An 18,824-nucleotide genomic window follows, 5' to 3' on the forward strand; every position below is an offset into this window, starting at 1 on the left:
TTGTTTTTTACTCAGGTAAAATGCAGTTTTCTATCAATCCTGCCCCATTACTTTTCTACGTAAAAAGAAAAACTGATAGAGATGGATACTTGTAAACTTGATAGACAAACATTTCACTGGCCTTGCTTGTTCCTTAACCTAATCAATTCCACTGATCTTCTCCCCAGAGCATATAGCATATGCTTTGAGAGGGGAAAAAAATCTTATCAAAAGTATAGCAATGTGAATTGATAATCTCATTAGAAATTCATTGATTTTTAATTAATCAAAAACATTAAGGTCATGTTTCTACTTGAAAATACAATCATCTTTGAATTTGAGTGTGAGTTTGACCTACTAATTAATTTTCTGTAACAGTGGCCACTGGTGGTAGGCCTTGCAAAGAAATTCCATAATTGTAAAAATATGTACTTGGGAAGCTATACCATATTATAACTTTCCCATAGATATAATAACTATACAAAACAATTTGATTTTAAAAGGCAATAAAATTATAGAAATGTAAACAAGATTCTAATATACCTATGGCAATATAATAACTGTCTAGTTGGACCTATTAACATGTTAATCATCCTGGAAAAATTTTATAAACCCAGACTCATAAAAGCATTGTAATAGTTGAGGTAAATTGCACTAGATTGTGCTTCTATTTTATTTTTTTTAATTTTATTGTTATATTAGTCACCATACATTACATCATTCGTTTTTGATGTAGTGTTCCATGATTCATTGTTTGCCTATAACACCCAGTGCTCCATTCAATACGTGCCTTCCTTAATACCCATCACCAGGCTAACCCATCCCCCCACCCCCCTCCCCTCTTAAACCTTCGGTTTGTTTCTCAGAGTCCATAGTCTCTCATGGTTTGTCTCCCCCTCTGATTTCTCCCCCTTCATTTTTCCCTTCCTACTATCTTCTTTTTTTTTTTAACATATAATGTATTATTTGTTTCAGAGGTACAGGTCTGTGATTCATCAGTTTTACACAATTCACAGCGCTCATCATAGCACATACCCTCCCCAATGTCTATCACCCAGCCACCCCATCCCTCCCACCCCCCACCACTCCAGCAACCCTCAGTTTGTTTCCTGAGATTAAGAATTCCTCATATCAGTGAGATCATATGATACATGTCTTTCTCTGATTGACTTCTTTCACTCAGCATAATACGCTCTAGTTCCAGCCACATTGTTGCAAATGGCAAGATTTTGGGTTTTTTATGGCTGATTATGCTTCTTTTAAAAAGCTCTGTTGAATCTATAGAATTATATTATCCACCTAAAAGTTTTAGATAGACAAACAGAGCTCAGTGACCCACCTATGTAGCTCATGGATCTATGAATTACCTGTTTTGTATGCAAATTTTATATTTATATCAGAACCTGAGATTTTGTTTTGTTTTGTTTTTTTTGGTGAAAGAATCCATAGATTTCTTTGGATTCCAAAAAAGATCTAGGGCCCAGGAAAGGTTAAGAATCTCTGTCCTGTAGGATTTTGATGGACTCCTGTCTCACATTTAGGTCTTTCATCCATTTTGAGTCTGTTTTTGTGTGTGGTGTAAGGAAATGGTCCAGTTTCATTCTTCTGCATGTGGCTGTCCAATTTTCCCAACACCATTTGTTGAAGAGACTGTCTTTTTTCCATTGGACATTCTTTCCTGCTTTGTCAAAGATTAGTTGATCATAGAGTTGAGGGTCCATTTCTGGGCTCTCTATTCTGTTCCATTGATCTATGTGTCTGTTTTTGTGCCAGTACCATAGTGTCTTGATGATGCTAAGCAAAATAAGTCAGAGAAAGACATGTATCATATGACCTCACTGATATGAGGAATTCTTAATCTCAGGAAACAAACTGAGGGTTGCTGGAGTGGTGGGGGGCGGGAGGGATGGGGTGGCTGGGTGATAGACATTGGGGAGGGTATGTGCTATGATGAGCGCTGTGAATTGTGTAAGACTGATGAATCACAGACCTGTACCTCTGAAACAAATAATACATTATATGTTAAAAAAAAAAAAAAAAGAAGATAGTAGGAAGGGAAAAATGAAGGTGGGGGAAATCGGAGGGGAAGATGAACCATGAGAGACTATGGACTCTGAGAAACAAACAGGGTTTTAGAGGGGAGAGGGGTGGGGGGATGGGTTAGCCTGGTGATGGGTATTAAAGAGGACACGTACTGCATGGAGCACTGGGTGTTATACGCAAACAATGAGTCATGGAACACTACATCAAAAACGAATGATGTAATGTATGATGATTAACATAACATAATAAAATAAAATTAAAAAAAAAAGAATCTGTCCTGGAGGACACCCAGGGCTGCCTTATTTGAGCAGTAGGGGTCACTGCTGCTCTTTAATAATGATAGGAGGATTTTTTCCCTAAGAAGGATTTTCTCTTATCTTTATAAGGATAGGAGGAGTTCACCACCTAAATTATGGTGAATAATTTATTAATGTAAATATGAAGTCTGTGTAAAACCAATAGTACAAATTTTAAGAAAGGGCCTCTCTTTATTAATCTAGTTTTTTTAACTCACCAGTATACGAGATACCTTCATTCTCTATCAGATATTTGCGTCCTTTGTTTGCCCTTAAGTAAGTGGGAGGAGGTCACATGAGTATAGATTTCAGTGTCCTTTTCATCTTTTCATCAGATTTTTCATTGAAAATGTTTTCTGATTTTTTATACTCATAAAAAGATGGATATTATTTCTTCTTGTTACTCTCAGTTTAGAGGGTTAAATATATATAATCTCTGTAGACACTACTCTCTTTACATACAATATTCTTTAGATTTGTTTGACTCAATATGTACTTTTCCCCATGAATTTCAGATTTTAGTTCTTCACTAATTCAAAAGGGAGGAATGGTGGACGTTATCATTTCTTTTTTAATTTCTAAGGTCAGAAACAGTTAAAAAGAATACTTGGACATTTCTTCCAGGAGTTTGGTCTTCGTTTATTACAATGCTAAGAATGGGCCCAAATGCTGAGGTAGTGTTAGCAAGTGGTTTCTAGAACAGAGTTAAGAAGAAAGCTTCTGGAACCACAGGAAACAGTGAGGGAGCTATTCTTATGAATAATGCCTGGAAAGGCCTCGTCCGTAATAAAGCTGCACTGTCAGTTATAAATATCTTAAGCGAGGGGTGTGTATGTGTGACAGAGAGAGAAGGGAAGTGTTGCTTATCACAGTTTTTGCTCCTACTTTGTGAAGTCCCATCCCATGTCATAAAAATAAGTGCCAAATTGAACATGATCATGACTCATATTTTATCTTTTCTTATGTTTCTATTTTGCAAAAATGTGTCAGTGTTTTTGCTGACACAGAAAAAAAATAGCAATGTGACATTTCCAGATTTCTCAGCTGAGTTCATATACTACCATGCTTGATGGTAATATTTGTTTAATTATCTTTGTTCCCCAATAGACATATGGGGTGAGTATGGTGTGATATTCATTATCACATACCCAGTATTTGGATAACTTGCAACTGGTAGACTTTCTTTTTTTTTTTATTTATTTTTTTTTATTTTATTTTTTTATTTTATTTTATTTTTTATTTTTTAAAGATTTTATTTATTTATTTGAGACAGAGAGAATGAGAGAGAGAGAGCACATGAGAGGGGGGAGGGTCAGAGGGAGAAGCAGGCTCCTCGCTGAGCAGGGAGCCCGACGCGGGACTCGATCCCGGGACTCCAGGATCATGACCTGAGCCGAAGGCAGTCGCTCAACCAACTGAGCCACCCAGGCGCCCTCAACTGGTAGACTTTCAATATTTGTTGAATGATTGGGTAAGTAAGGTGTTAAAATTTAGACACTTAAATGTGGGGATGGAAGGCTCTGAGACCTTAATTTTGATGTGGGGTTGCAGGTATGAAATCTGTAATGAAAGATACTGTGTGTCATTGTATGTGTATATTATGTGCTGAAAGATGAACTGTTTCAACTAACAATTAATTTAATATTAACCCTTTTCTGTATGAAAGGCAGAGAATTGCTTGAATGAGGACAGTCTATCTTTCTGGTCATTGTAAATTTTGTGAAAGTGAATTATTCTCCACTATATTTAGGTAAGTTAGTGCCACATTTTATCTAGTTTATACAGTTCTGACATTAAACTAAAAGATACTAATTTATTTGCAAAAATATATTCTTTTTCAAAAATGGGTTTAGTTGGCAGAAAAAATTCTTGACATCAATAAATAAGAAGATTAGGCATTTTGAGTGAACATTTTCCTACTATAATTTAGGCATTTTTAAGCTTTCTTTTAAAAATGAACTATCAAAAACTAGCATTATGTTTGTGGATAAACTTTAAAAACATTCTCTTAGTCACAAACCAAGAATTCCTGCTATCACTATTATTATCCACACCTATATTTTTCCTGAAAATATTAGTTATGAAGTTAGACAAAAAGAGAAATACATGTGTAACATGGGGAATAATGAAGTAAAGCTATCTGTATTTGCAAATGACATGACTGTATACCTAAACAAACAAACAAACAAACAAGAAATCAACTGGAAAAACTACTGGAAACAACAAGAGAATTCACTAAGAGAGCGGAGTACAAAGTAATATTCAAAAAATCAATAACTTTCATATATACAGTTAAAATATAATGGAGGAAATCATCTTATTTATAATAGCAATAAATGAAAAATGTGGGACACACCTCCCAAAAAAGATTTGAATCAAGGAAAATGGACAGTTATTCTTGGATTGGAAAAGTTAAAATTATAAATGTCTGCTATGCCATTAATCTAATCCTGAGCACATTTTATGGAAAATACTTTTAATTCAAGAAATAGTTATTAAGTAGTGAAAGATTTTTTAAATGAACGTTACTAAAATACCCCAAAATAAAATTAAAGTTTTTATTTTCTACAGATTTTACTGCTGGTACTATATACTTTAAGTATAAAAACTTTAGTGATTTATTGCATTGTTTGAAAACACAGCTTTTCCTTCTAATGTGAAATGTATGCTTAAAACATAGTCTGATTCCTAAAAATTTGATTTTAATTTTCCCTTGGGATTAGTTCAGCAAACTCCAGAAGCCATTTCAGCTGAACTTACCAAAAGATAACAGGGGAATGGGTACTATTAGAAGGATATCAGGTGTCTCACAAATTTGACAGAATAATCAAATGATCAAGTTTAGAGGTTTTCATTACTTCTGCTGCCAAAGTTGGTAGGCTCTCTCTCTGCTATGAATGTGACATCAGGTCAGTCAACGCAATTCTTTGCTTATTTCCTTTGAAAACATTAAATTGGGGGAGAGAAGCTGATAGGGCTACCTGAGGGAAGGAGTCTACCACCAGCTCAAGCATCTGTGGCTAGAGGGTCAGGGTATCACTCTACTAACAGGACCACTGGAGCCCTGTGTTTCAAGGCTCATTCCAGGAGAAGGGAGCAGCACTCTAACAGGTGTCCGTTATAGCCTTGTGGTTTTGAGTATCAATGTGACAGGAGCAGAAGAGCATCTCTGTCTTTTCTCTGGCTCTTCTGATTGGCATGGGGTGAAGAAAATGTGCTGGTGTTTCCCCATTGCCATGCTCTATACCAGCTTCCTTCAGGAAAGCAAACTGATACCTTTCAAGTCAATAGAGGGAGACTCTCTACAAGAGACAGTGCTAGCCCCTACTCTTCTTCCCTGCAATATGCTTTCCCATTGCAAATGGCTAACCAATTACAACTGTCACTGCAATACTGGTCTCAGGCTTGCCCAGCAAAGCTCTGGTCCAAGTTAGCCTCCAGCTCTTGCATATTAATTTTGTCTTGGATAGTGGTTCTCAAACTGTAGCTCAGGATAAGACAAGAAAAATACACAGAGATTAACAATGATTTAGTATAGTTTCTCAAAATGGCTATTTAGACAAAGAGAATCACTATTTTATTCATTTAATCATTCACTCATTCATACATTCATAAACTTGTTCCATAGATATTTACAAAATACCTACCATGTGCCAAGTGTTTGACATAAACCATACAGTCATTCAAACAAGTTTCAAGCCCCAAAGCCTTTTCCTTTCAAGTCCCTTTTCTCTCTGACAGAGGTTGGGTCCCTTAGTTACTATTCCCAAAGCCTCATCTTTCCCTGACTTAAGCTCAATACATGTTATTACAAGTAGTTCCTATTTTCTGTCTTCCACTGTAGACATAAAGCTTCATGATTAGAGGGCACTTGTCTATCTCGTTCACCAAAATACCCTTGAGCCTTGGCATACTACTTCCCACACAGTAAGTGCTCTATAAATATTTGATGAACACAAATTGCCTTGTGTTCTATAGACTGGGCTTGACATGAATTGTAAAGGTATCAACAAGTGCATTGACAGTCAGTGCCCACAAGTCTGCTCCTCATGCCAGAGAGCTGCTGGGCAGGACAGATTATTTGTAATCTCTGTCACTGATTTACTGGCCTTGACTTATGTAACGGTATCAGCTAATACGAAGAACACTGCACTATTGACCTGGAAATATAACTGAACAAATAGTACTCCCTTGCTCCTCCACCAATAGCATCAACATTTTAAAAAATTTAAGTATCTTTATAAGCAGAATATCGGCAAATATATTTTTTCTCTTTGAAAATATGGTAATTTACTTTGTAAGATTAGGCACTTTAGAGTGTTAGTGTGGCTGTGTATAACTCAGTAGGAAAAAATCTCTCACAAGAACTGGAATTTAAAAAACTCCTAGTCATTATCACTGCATTGGTCATGCCTTTGACACCAACAAGAATAGCCACACCCACACCCATAGATCAGAGTACAAATAAAGGCTAAGAGCGAGTGAGCTGGTCTGAGACAGGATAGCCCCAAGACATGGGCTGGGCAAAATAACAACAACAACAAACCAACCAACCAAAAAGCTCCTGGTAAATTCTTTATAATGCTTAGATTTTGTTGGGCAATAGGGCATAATGGGCAGAGAGCATGGACTATAGGCTCAGACAATCCTGGGTCAAGTCTTGGTTCCGTATTTACTACCTGAATGCCTTGGGTAGTTGCTTAACCTCTCGGAGCATCAGTTTCATCACCAAAGAACTTAGTGGTTTCAAGAATGAAGTACGACAAATGATTATCAGGACTTGGCTTCTGAGGCATGGTTCAGGGAAAGCTAGTCACTCATTCATTCTCCATTTTTTTATTGAATGCCTGCCATGTCAATCTTATGCACAAATGTGTCCCCAGCCCCTAGCATACTACCGGTCACATAGGAGGCTTTCAAGAACTGTTTGTGAAATGAACATTAAGTCTCTGCTCCTATGGAACATACATTCTGGTAGTTTCCGCCCTCTACCTTCCTGTTGAGGATGGCAAGAATGCCAGTCAGAGTAGGAAAAAGGTGGGAATTTAAAGGAATTTTCATTTTAATGTACAAGATTCTATTAAATGCCAGAAGAAACTTGAAAATCCATAAACTTCTGAAAGTTAGATAATGGTTCTATTACTAGTTTCAGTGCTTGAAAATGAAGTACTACTCTGATAATGTTACCTTAAAAGAAAAAAAAATTGTTTTAGTCTTCTTATCAGATAGTCTTTTCAAATCAGCAAGAATCTGAAATCATTAATATAAGACCCTGTTCAGATTATTAAAATGAGCTTTTTCTCAGTTACATTTTGAAGAGAAATGTTCTTGCATCTTTTTTAAATTAATACACACATGTATTTGCTTTTATGGTCAGATGTGTATTCTTCTAAGAAAAATTAAAACTAAGCTAATTTAAAATACAATATTAACTCAATATTGATTAATAGGACACAAATTTGGAAAAATCCAGAGAGGTAGTTTACTTAATTTAAACTCAATACTTTGCTTCTATAAATTCGAGCTAAAAGAATTTGGGGGTGCAATCTCTGCTGCTCAGAGAAGAGTAATTTAGTGGGTCTCATACCATTATCAAGAATCTGCTTCCAAGCATGATTTATAGATGAAGGGATTAAGAGGTACAAATTTGCATTATAAACTAAGTCACGGGGCATGAAAAGTACAGTGTAGGGAATAGATTCGATAATATCGTAATAACTGTGTATGGTGACAGGTGGTTACCGCGGTGAGCATTTCCTAACATATATATAATTGTAGAATCACTATGTTGTACACCTAAAACTAATATAATACTGTATGTCAACTCTACTTCAATTAAAAACATACTCTCCTGATTTAAACCTGGATAACCTGCTATCTTTCAAAAAATTATTTTTTAAATGTCACGAGAATGTTTTACTTTCCGTACTCAACACACACACACACACACACACGTACACACAAAAAATGCTATAAAGCAACACAGTTTTTGGGATTTATTTGTGTTGTTGACTTTGAGTTCCCCATTGATTCTTGTAGGAGTTGCTAATCCTGATTGCAACAAATAAATAAAAAAATGAGAGACAGGGATTTGGTGGCTTACAGGAAATAATGACAGGAAATGGGCCACATTTAGTGTCTGAGCCTCTATTTGAAATAGATGTATGAAGCCTTCACTAATGGTAAAATAACATTGTCTTTATAAACAATATAATATACTGTAAAATATATATAATGTAATATAAAAATAAATGTTAATTATGTGTCCAATCACAATAATGATGATTTTGATTTAGGAATCTGTGCTCTCTTAATTATTTTAACAGTGTTTGGAATTTTCTGAACACTTTAACTTACATTACTAAAGGACAAACTGTGGAAAGAAGTGAGAGCAAAAAGAGAGGTTGACATTTTCCTTTTGATGTTTGTCTATCAGAGTATAAGGCATGAGTTATTAATTTTCCTATTCTGATTAACGTCTAAAAGAAAGGTTAAACACATGGTGATATAATATTATTCTTAATGTATTGGCCTCTTAAAACTTAATTACATGATTGCCTCAAAGCATAAACGTTTGTGCTATACTTTTTGTGAACTCACAGTTTTAGTGGATTCCTTGTGAGTAGGTCCAAATTTTCGTGCTTAGATGAAAAATGTTTATTTCTTCACACATTCTTTGTGAGCATGTGCAGCATCTACACTAATTTACTGGAAAGGTGATACACATTTCTTTGAGGAATGTCCTAATTTTCCCTCGTATTGTCCAATTAAGAACTGTGGTGTTTCTAAATTCAGCCAACAGAGAATAGTTGTATGACAAGTAAATAAGTCTTGCTGGGAAGATGTTGCTTAAGTGATAAAATGGTTCAGCCAACAAGTGAACCAAAGCGTTAAATATTAACTAAGGAAGGTAACCATTTCTAAAGTGATATGTAACAAAGGACGCAGCTATATATAGGATTGAAGATCTCTCAGTGAAGTCCACAAGCAGAGGACGGTTTCTTGGAACTTCCGAAAATTTAAAACCATGAAGAATCTATTATTGCTACTATTGTGTGTTTTTATTGTTAAGTCACAAGCTCAACATTTTGACTATTTGGTGACTATTTTAAACTTATTATATTATTACTAATATTATTAATATAAAATAGAACAATGTAATCATATGAATATCTTAATGAAATTAACCTCGATTTTAGTTATGAAATTGAATTGTTAATCTCAGGGACCCATTTTATTTAAAGAATGTTACATAGTATTTCTTACATAAAAACAAAATAATAATTTCTTGTTTTCTGGTTTCTTACCTTTATTTTCCCAGGATGAAGGAGACGGAGCTGAGGTAAGATTGTTTTTCTCACTTGTTATCCTGAGTACTGTGATTTTCATTTCTAGCAATATGTTATTACAATTATGAGGACAAATCTGAGGATTTTGCGGACGATAAAATAATGAAAAAGCAGTATTTTAAGAGAAAAAAGCTGTGGTAGATTACTCTTTGGTGAAGGAGAGTAATACATAGCTCCTGAAATTACTGGTGACTTATGAATGAAAATTGTAAACTAATCTAAAAGCAGAATAGACCAAATACAGTGATATAAAATGAAATAATTGGGTTTTTTCAAGTGAGAAAATCTAAATCATAAGTAGTGTTTATTGTTATTAATAGTTATCAAACACATAGCTCAGTATAACTTATTCATTTGTGGAACAGTTTTTCATCAACTACTATCTTTGCTGATTTATTTCTCTTGGTTTGAAGATAACAAAATATAGAAATGTATTTAGGGAGATAAATACTTAAAGGATTTTAATTTTATTCTCAAATGAAACATGATCAAATTTCTTGTATATAACATAGTCTGTCACACTAGAAATAAAGAGTATACGATAATACTTGAAGGTAGTGATTTGTTCACATCATTTGTTGAATTTGAAGGGAAGCTAAGTTGTTTTAATTATCAAACCATACAGATAAAAAGATAGTTGTCTGGTTAATTGCATTAGGTAAGAAGAATGTAAAGAACGTGTAAGAGTAAACTTTTATAAATACTTGGCTAAGCACTTTTACATTTCTACTCACCAGCTAATCCTTACAGAGATAGTTTACTAGTTTAGGCTCCCAAATGGATTTTCTAGTTTTTGTTATTTCACTAAGTGATCTTCATGAAACTAAATATCCATAGAATTTCTTTAAATATTTTTAATTTCCCTTTCTCTGGTAGAGCTAGACCATCAATGCTACCTAATGGCACTATGAAATAGAAAATATTTTCTTCTACTGTAATTTGATTTGCCATAAAAGATGAGGCACATTTCATAAAATTCCTGGTAGAACAGACCAGGACCACAGGAAATATGTATATTTTTCCCAACTCCTAACACGTTATTATTTTTATTACAATTACACATATCCCAATACTATAGTGATTAAGCAGGGAGATCTGGAGCCAAATTGGCTGGGTTGGAAGCCTTGCACACTCTCACTAAATGTTAAGTATTATTATAACTTAATGAATAAATGACAGTAAAATTCAAAATAGAGTCATTGCATGACTTCTAGGCTCACAGAATAGCTGGAGAGTTTAGCTTCTGCTTCACATCTAGTCATTTGTTAATTTGTAATTAGTGTAATTTAAAAAAAAAGTGTAATTGCTAACAAAGACTGAAGGACAATATAGTTAATCCCAGCCAACACTTTTATATTGCATTGCATATTTTCCACTTCATTACCTCCAATGTAATATATTTTAAGTTAGCAAATAATTTTAACTGCATACCTTGAGAATTATTTTAGATATGAGAAAATTATGGTGTTTGATAAAGAAATCATGTAAGAAATTTCAAGAGAATGGTTTAAGCAATAATTTCGTGGATATAAAATAAGAATAAGATTGGAATTAGTGGAGAAGCCTTTTGAACTGTAGTATCTATTATGTGTTATTGCAATAAAATAGTGAGTACTTACTATGTGTCAGGTGCTCTTTGGAGGGTGTCACATGTGAAGTCGTTTAATCTTTACAATCATCTTATACAGCAGATACTATTATTATCCCTATTTTACAGATAAGAAAACTGGAGCACAGATACCATAACTTGCCCAAGATTTTGTAGATAGTAAGTGGTAGGGTCAAGATTTGAACCCAAGCAGTCTGGCTCCAGAGTACCTTATTCCTCTCCAAACATGCTAGAGTCAAAGATTGTCTTATTACAAATAAATCCCAAGTAAATTTCACTTTGAATAAATCTGTATTGCCTCTTAAATATTGTTATATAGGAGTAAGCAAATTAATCAATTCATGAAAACTGAAAGTGGGAAAATAATGAACAATGATTACAGGCATTTAGTAATCTGGATGGCTTGAGAATATTTATTCCTCCTGACAGTGTAGATGCCTTACTATTTTATGTATTCCAATGTATAGGTATCAGGAATCTAAGGTCCTTACTATTCACAATCTGATGTAGCTTTATTTTAAGGCTTCTTTTTAACAAAACTCCCTCCGGGGCAATAGCTTTCATGCGGTTTTTCTTTCTATGGTTACTGAGGAGACCTAAGCAGCCTATTGATTTACCAACAATGACTAGCCAGTTGATGGACCTTAAGCAAACCATTAATCGTGTGATAACCTAAATTATAAATAGAGTGTATTGGAGGGGCACCTGGGTGACTCAGTCGTTAAGTGTCTGCCTTTGGCTCAGGTCATGATCCCAGAGTCCTGGGATCGAGCCCTACATCGGGCTCCCTGCTTGGCGGGAAGCCTGCTTCTCCCTCTCCTACTCCCCCTGCTTGTGTTCCCTCTTTTACTGTCTCTCTCTCTGTCAAATAAATAAATAAAAATCTTTTTTAAAAAAAATTGAGTGTATTGGAATAGTTAAATGTCAAATCTTTGATAACACTTTACATTTTATTTCTGCCTGGTTCCCTGAAGGCCACTGTGAATGCCCGTGGTCACCGGCCCCTTGACAAGAAGAGGGAAGAGGCTCCCAGCCTAAGACCTGCCCCTCCTCCCATCAGTGGAGGTGGCTATCGGCCTCGTCCAGCCAAAACAGCAGCTGGCCAAAAGAAAGTAGAAAGAAAAGCTCCTGATGCTGGGGGCTGTCTTCATGCTGACCCAGACCTGGTGGGTGCACTGATGTTTCTTGTCGTGATGGGTCTCCCATGCAGAGAATGCTTATCTTCATCATGGCTTCCTAATGTTGTCTTGACCCACATCATCATCATTATTTTGTTTCTTTATTTTGTACATAACTACAAAACTTACTAGGCCTTGGGTTAAGGGTTCCTTTCTAGTCTTCTTTAGTCTGAGCCCAAGATTGTAAAAATTATTCTTAATTTTGTATTTTGCCCACCTCATTTGTTCAGGTGGTAAAATTTTCATAGTCCAGTTTTATTTATTCTATGCTAAGGACTAATTTTAATCTTCATAGGAATATGTTGAGGACTCTAGAATTTCTGGACCTGTATACAGAAAATCAAATTACAAGTTGTTATATTGGCTAATGATATCATTGAATTTTCACCGTGTACTATTTTCACAAATACCCATAATCTGAATCCTTTATCTAATGCCTGCTATTTTCTTTGTTTGCAGGGAGTGTTGTGTCCTACAGGATGTCAGTTGCAAGATACTTTGGTAAAACAGGAAAGGCCAGTCAGAAAAAGTATAGAAGAGTTAAGTAACGATGTGGAGTCCGTGTCCCAGTCCTCTGCTAACACCTTTCAGTATATGACTCTGCTAAAAGAGATATGGAAAAACAGGCAGAAACAAATAACAGGTAGATATCCTGTGTTTTATGTTTGATACTGCTATAAAATTGGAACTTCTTGAAATGCCATGGGAATGCATGATTCTGAGATCAACATTTCTAGATTAGCCTAAATAACATCCTACTGCTTTCAGTATGAGCCTGATTACCCTAAGGTTCTCACTTAGCCACCTTTAGCAGCAGCTTGCCATATAAGCACCATTTAGCACTTCTTCTCAGCTAGAATCATTTTCTATGAAAAATTTACCATGAGTCCTTATTTTCATTCTATAAGAAATTTGTGAATCAGGAGACAATATTCAGAGTCAAATTTAGCATTTATAGGTTTAATACTTCAGGTTTTGAATATAAGAGGGTAATCTATGATGTACTCAATGGTATTGCAGATAGCGCTACCAAATCTTTGAATCTTGAGATCTGAATGTTGAGTGCTATTGGGTGGGTGGTTAGGAATCAGCTAGTGAGTAAGCCTGGCATAGGCATTTCAGTGAGTAGCTTATCCAAATTTGGACATTTTTCAAAGGTATCATGACATTCTTCTTATAAATTTCAAGGCTCTACTGTCCTTATGTGAGATAAGGACATAAATAAGTAAATCAAGTGTATCCAATCCATATGATGTTGAACTTCTGAGGTGGAAGGCCTAAACACTGCTTTCTCCTCTTTTCCTCACCAGAGAAATAAAGAACATTTTGTATTTATTATTAGGCATAATTTTTAGCTTACACCTAAGGTAAATTACTAGTATAGTAGCTAGACTTTATGTTAATTTGTATATGTCACAGGCAAAATAATTTTCTCTAGTACAACTACATGTCATGATTGCCTGACAGTAACTCTGTGTCTATTAACTTATTCTCAGAAAATCAAAATCACGACTGTATGGTTGAATACCTGTAGTTTTTTTATTGGGAGAAAGTGCTTACCATTCCTTCATAATTTCATTTTTCCAGAAAATGAAAATGCAATAAACGAGTACTCCTCAGAGCTGGAAAAGCACCAATTATATATAGAGGAGACTATGGACAACAATGTCCCAACTAACCTTCGTGTACTCCGTTCAATCCTGGAAAACCTGAGAAGCAAAATACAAAAATTAGAATCTGATGTCTCGGCTCAGATAGAATACTGCCGCACTCCATGCACAGTCAGTTGCAATATTCCTGTGGTGTCTGGCAAAGGTAACTAGTTAATAAACGTATTTCTAGAGGCTTCCAGAACAAATACTCTCTAAAAAATAAGAGAACTTCGAAAAGCTTAGTGGCTCTTCCCCAACCAATCCTAATGACATAAGAGCACATCATGAAGATATCCCTAGCATGCTGTGTTCTGACTTAGCCTAATGTATTTGCCAGTGTTTGATGAACAGGATGTAGTGTAATGATGGTGGTCTCTCCACCTGGCTAATGCGCATGTTTGCTTGGGTAGGTGGCAGAAGCATGGGTGGGCGTAGGAGTTTCTCCATCCCATGTGTTCTGGCAGGTTATGTGTATCCTAGGACATGAAAGGTGGAGAAGGGCTTGTTTCATCCCCTTGGGAAATAGAACTCAAAAACTGAGTTTGATTTTCAGTAAAAGGATGATTCAGTTTCTATAATTTATTCTCAAATGTCTTAAATAAAACATTCCTCAGTAATCTGTGTCATCAGTTATCTTATAAAATTGATGACTAAAGATCAGGGAGTTATGTTGTGGTTCCCTGAATGTATGTTATCTTATGTTTGCAGAATGTGAGGAAATTATCAGGAACGGAGGTGAAACATCTGAAATGTATCTCATTCAGCCTCACAGTTCTATCACGCCGTACAGAGTATACTGCGATATGACCACAGAGAGTGGAGGTAAGTATTCCATAGTTGTTCACCTATTATGCTGTAATTATTTTGAAACCATACAATGCTAAAAAATAAGACCTAGCTTTAACATACCTAACAATGAGCCATTTGACTTGGAACTTAACCTGATATTTAAAAGGTTATAAAATATCTATGACTCACAATTCACAATTTGGGGGTAAGATAAAGCACTTGAGATCTCCAAAGATTTTAAGTTTTCCTTTCATATTCATTTCCTTATTGTATCCATTTTGAAGCACTTAACATAGGTGGGCATAAAATAAATTAAATAGGCGAGGAATTCAGACATTCTCCCCAAAGTGAGATTATTTGTTATTGGTGAATATGTGCCATTTTTGTTTCTTTCAACCAAAGGATGGACAGTAATTCAGAACCGTCAAGATGGGAGTGTTGACTTTGGCAGGAAATGGGATCCATATAAACAAGGATTTGGAAATATTGCAACCAATGCCGATGGGAAAAAATACTGTGGTCTACCAGGTAAAAAGTGGGAGTACAAAATAAATTATCCTGTTGGAAATTTTTTTTATTTCCATTTAAAAACCATAGTGCTGGGAGACTGTTTTTAGGAGGTTAAGAAGAGTTTACAAAAAGATTGTGAAAACTAAAGATAAGGCAAGGAAGGCAGTTTTTAATTTCCAGAGGTGTTGTTTTTGGAGAGACTTAATTTTATTTTTCCTTTAGGTGAGTATTGGCTTGGAAATGATAAAATTAGCCAGCTTACCAACATGGGACCCACGGAACTTTTGATTGAAATGGAGGACTGGAAAGGCGACAAGGTGAAGGCCCTCTATGGAGGATTCACTGTACAGGATGAGGCCAACAAATACCAATTGTCCGTGAGCAAATATAAGGGAACAGCTGGCAATGCCCTCATAGAAGGAGCTTCTCAACTGATCGGAGAGAATCAAACTATGACCATTCACAACAGCATGTACTTCAGCACGTACGACAGGGACAACGATGGCTGGTATGTATGATGTCTTTCACCCCTGCTTTAAAAGCTGCTACGAATGTTGTGATTGGGATCCTCAATGGCAGCTCATGTTATTGATAACTGTCATTTCTTGGGTGCTTCCTGGGCCCTAGCCACCATACTAAACTCTTCATGTGTCACTTTCTAAACCATTTCTGCTATAAAGTTGTCACTATTATCCTCACTTGATGGAGGAAGTTCAGAGAGACAAAGTAACTTACCCAAGGTCATACAATGATAAAAGATGGAACTGGAACTAGAGCACAGTTACCTTCTGTGTAGTGAGCATTTAGATAGGTTTCTCTGTCTGTATATTCTAAGGTATAGTACATTGGAACCTTCATTTTGTTTTCCAGGGTTCTCTAATACTAAAGGAGCTGAAAGCTGACTTGTCAGTTTAAAGAAACAAATGCAGATGAACTTGTCACCAGGCTCAGTTCTCTCTCTTTCTTGCTATAGGGCAGAGAAGGTCTTTTGTGTTTTAGTTTGATTTTACTTATAAAACCAGAGTGAAAGAGTACTGTGCACAGCACTCTTCTGTGGGTATTTTGCAAAGAATTAACTCAACAGCACTGCAGTTCTAATGACCCCAAACATTTCCTTTCAGGGTAACTGCAGATCCCAGAAAACAGTGTTCTAAAGAAGATGGCGGTGGATGGTGGTATAATAGATGCCATGCAGCCAATCCAAATGGCAGATACTACTGGGGCGGACATTACAGCTGGGACATGGCAAAACATGGCACAGATGATGGAGTGGTATGGATGAACTGGAAGGGGTCCTGGTATTCAATGAAGAAGATGTCTATGAAGATCAGACCCTTCTTCCCACGGCAATAACCCCCAAAACATAAATTTTTATTCTTCTATATGTAACACATTTTTGTATATTATGTCATTGGAATATTCTTTCACACACTGTATCCCTCTGAAGCTATCAAATGGTTGTGAGTGTGACTTTTTGGGAAAAGTATTTAGGCTAAATGACATTAAAATGGCACATGAGTTTCTTTTATATTCTTCATTTGTATTATCTCACTGAGAACTAACTGAAACAATAATTGTGGACAGTGTTCGTAATTTCAATTTCAGTTGATTGTAGAAAGTTTCAAATTAGGAAGAGGAATTTTCTGTCCTGGTTCAAAAGTCCGCTTTAAAGACTATTTATTTATGTAAGATCTGTCACACACAAAAAAACTTTTGAAAAGATTTATTAATTAAACCAGTCTCTGTTACAGTAAATTAATGTATTCTTATTTTGTAATCCACATGACCAATGAGTTAGGCTTTGAACTTGTGAGAAAAGAGGAATAATCACAACTTTAAGTAGCTAATAAACTAACACTGAACATATGAAGATTCAAAATCTCACTCTGCATCATGGGAAAACCACTAATCTGCCATTTAGCTAGACTTTGGGATCAGAAATCTCAATAGGACAATGAGGGTTCAGTCTTCATCATTTGTTTTTTGGGAGGAATAGTGGGGTAGGAAGCAGCAGTTGCCTATTTCCCGGGAAGTTAGGCCTATTGACCTCAACTGGATCTTTGGTTTTCACATAACACCAGAACTACAGTAAAAGTGGGTTTTCTGTTCTTTCCATTTCTCCCCAAGTAATGAGTATATCAACTCAATATTTCCTTTATCTTCTGTTCTCCCATCATTTCACTCCAACTGCCCTGGGCAACCCTATGCCCCCCAGACTCTCCTTCCCTAATGTAGCATCATTTCCACTCATTTTTATAGAAACTTGTAGTCTGGAAGCTCATCCTCTTACCCTTGCATCTAAGCAGAGGTTATTAATTTCTATCATAGAAATGCTGTCACTCTCTTAATTCCTCATCAAATCCAACTTCAACTTTTACCTGGTTTCCCTGCCATAAGTCCTGTCTCACCCCTACCTATATACTCTGTTACTCTGCCATCACATATATGGTCCTAAAAATAGAACATTCTGACCAAGTTATCTTCCTGCTTAATGTCAGCTTTTGTTACCTAAATACTAAAATCCAATTTCCTTGACTGGGAGTGAAAATGATTTGCTATTTGGTCCCAGCACCGTCTCCTGCCCCCTTCACTACACATCTACATTCTTGTCAGAGTGAATTTTCCACCATCTCGGAGAAGGTTAGGCCCTTTTATATGATGTTTCCATTGTTAATAGCATCTTTCCCCCAACACTATCTGACAAATTACTGTTCATTTTTAAGCCTCAGTTTAACTGCAATTTCTCTGTTTTACATCCCTTTCTCCTTTACTAATGACGAGCTCTTACTCATCTTTGATTCCAGAATTATCAGCCTGTCAGAAAACGTGACTTTCATAAGTTCATAAATATTGGATGACAAAATTCAGTGATTATCAAGATCTCGGATAGCCCCCCCCTTTTTTTATAGAACCCATTTTCCAATAAGTCACACACAGAAACTTAACACACAAAATACTTGAAAGTAGAACTTTTGCAGCAAGACTGAATATAGCAGAGGCACCTGGGTGGCTCAGATGGTTAAGCATCTGCCTTTGGCCCAGGTCATGATCTCAGGGTCCTGGGATGGAGCCCTACATCAGGCTCTCCGCTCAGCGGTGAGTCTGCTTCTCCCTCTCCCTCTGTGATCTCTCTTGCTTTTGCTCTCTCTCAAATAAAATAAAGTAAAATAAAATAAAATAAAATAAAATCTTTAAAAAAAAAAAAAAAGACTGAGTAGCAAATGCCCATGGAATCAAGGATGGGGAAAGGGCAGGAGCCCAATCCGAGGGCAGTATCCTGCAGACCTTTGCTCAACCCCTTAAGGACTCACGGAAGATCTAATGAGCTTAAAATAAAGCCACAGATAACAACAACAAAAAAAACATTAAAGTAGTCAATTTGATGGTCAATTCTTAGTTAATGTGCAAATTGCAGAAGC

At 35.9% G+C, this 18,824-nt stretch overlaps 1 protein-coding gene across 1 annotated transcript; it reads left to right on the forward strand.

Moving 5' to 3' along the window:
- Window positions 1-9,288: 9,288 nt before the first annotated feature.
- FGB (fibrinogen beta chain) lies at window positions 9,289-17,160 on the forward strand. Its single transcript, XM_036086983.2, has 9 exons — window positions 9,289-9,417; window positions 9,640-9,660; window positions 12,251-12,442; window positions 12,914-13,097; window positions 14,042-14,269; window positions 14,815-14,928; window positions 15,298-15,423; window positions 15,628-15,913; window positions 16,527-17,160. The coding sequence occupies exons 1-9, from the start codon at window positions 9,346-9,348 to the stop codon at window positions 16,756-16,758; spliced, it is 1,455 nt and encodes a 484-aa protein (XP_035942876.1). The 5' UTR covers window positions 9,289-9,345; the 3' UTR covers window positions 16,759-17,160.
- Window positions 17,161-18,824: the final 1,664 nt, after the last annotated feature.

The sequence above is a fragment of the Halichoerus grypus genome, chromosome 3 (genome assembly GCF_964656455.1).
Source record: "Halichoerus grypus chromosome 3, mHalGry1.hap1.1, whole genome shotgun sequence".
Lineage (NCBI taxonomy): Eukaryota > Metazoa > Chordata > Mammalia > Carnivora > Phocidae > Halichoerus > Halichoerus grypus.

Bases quoted from the DNA above. Each gene is read 5' to 3' on its own strand.
- FGB (XM_036086983.2), top strand. From the start codon at position 9,346: ATGAAGAATCTATTATTGCTACTATTGTGTGTTTTTATTGTTAAGTCA. The intron at 13,098-14,041 runs GTAGATATCCTG...TCATTTTTCCAG, and splicing joins CAGGCAGAAACAAATAACAG to AAAATGAAAATGCAATAAAC. The intron at 14,270-14,814 runs GTAACTAGTTAA...TTATGTTTGCAG, and splicing joins TCCTGTGGTGTCTGGCAAAG to AATGTGAGGAAATTATCAGG.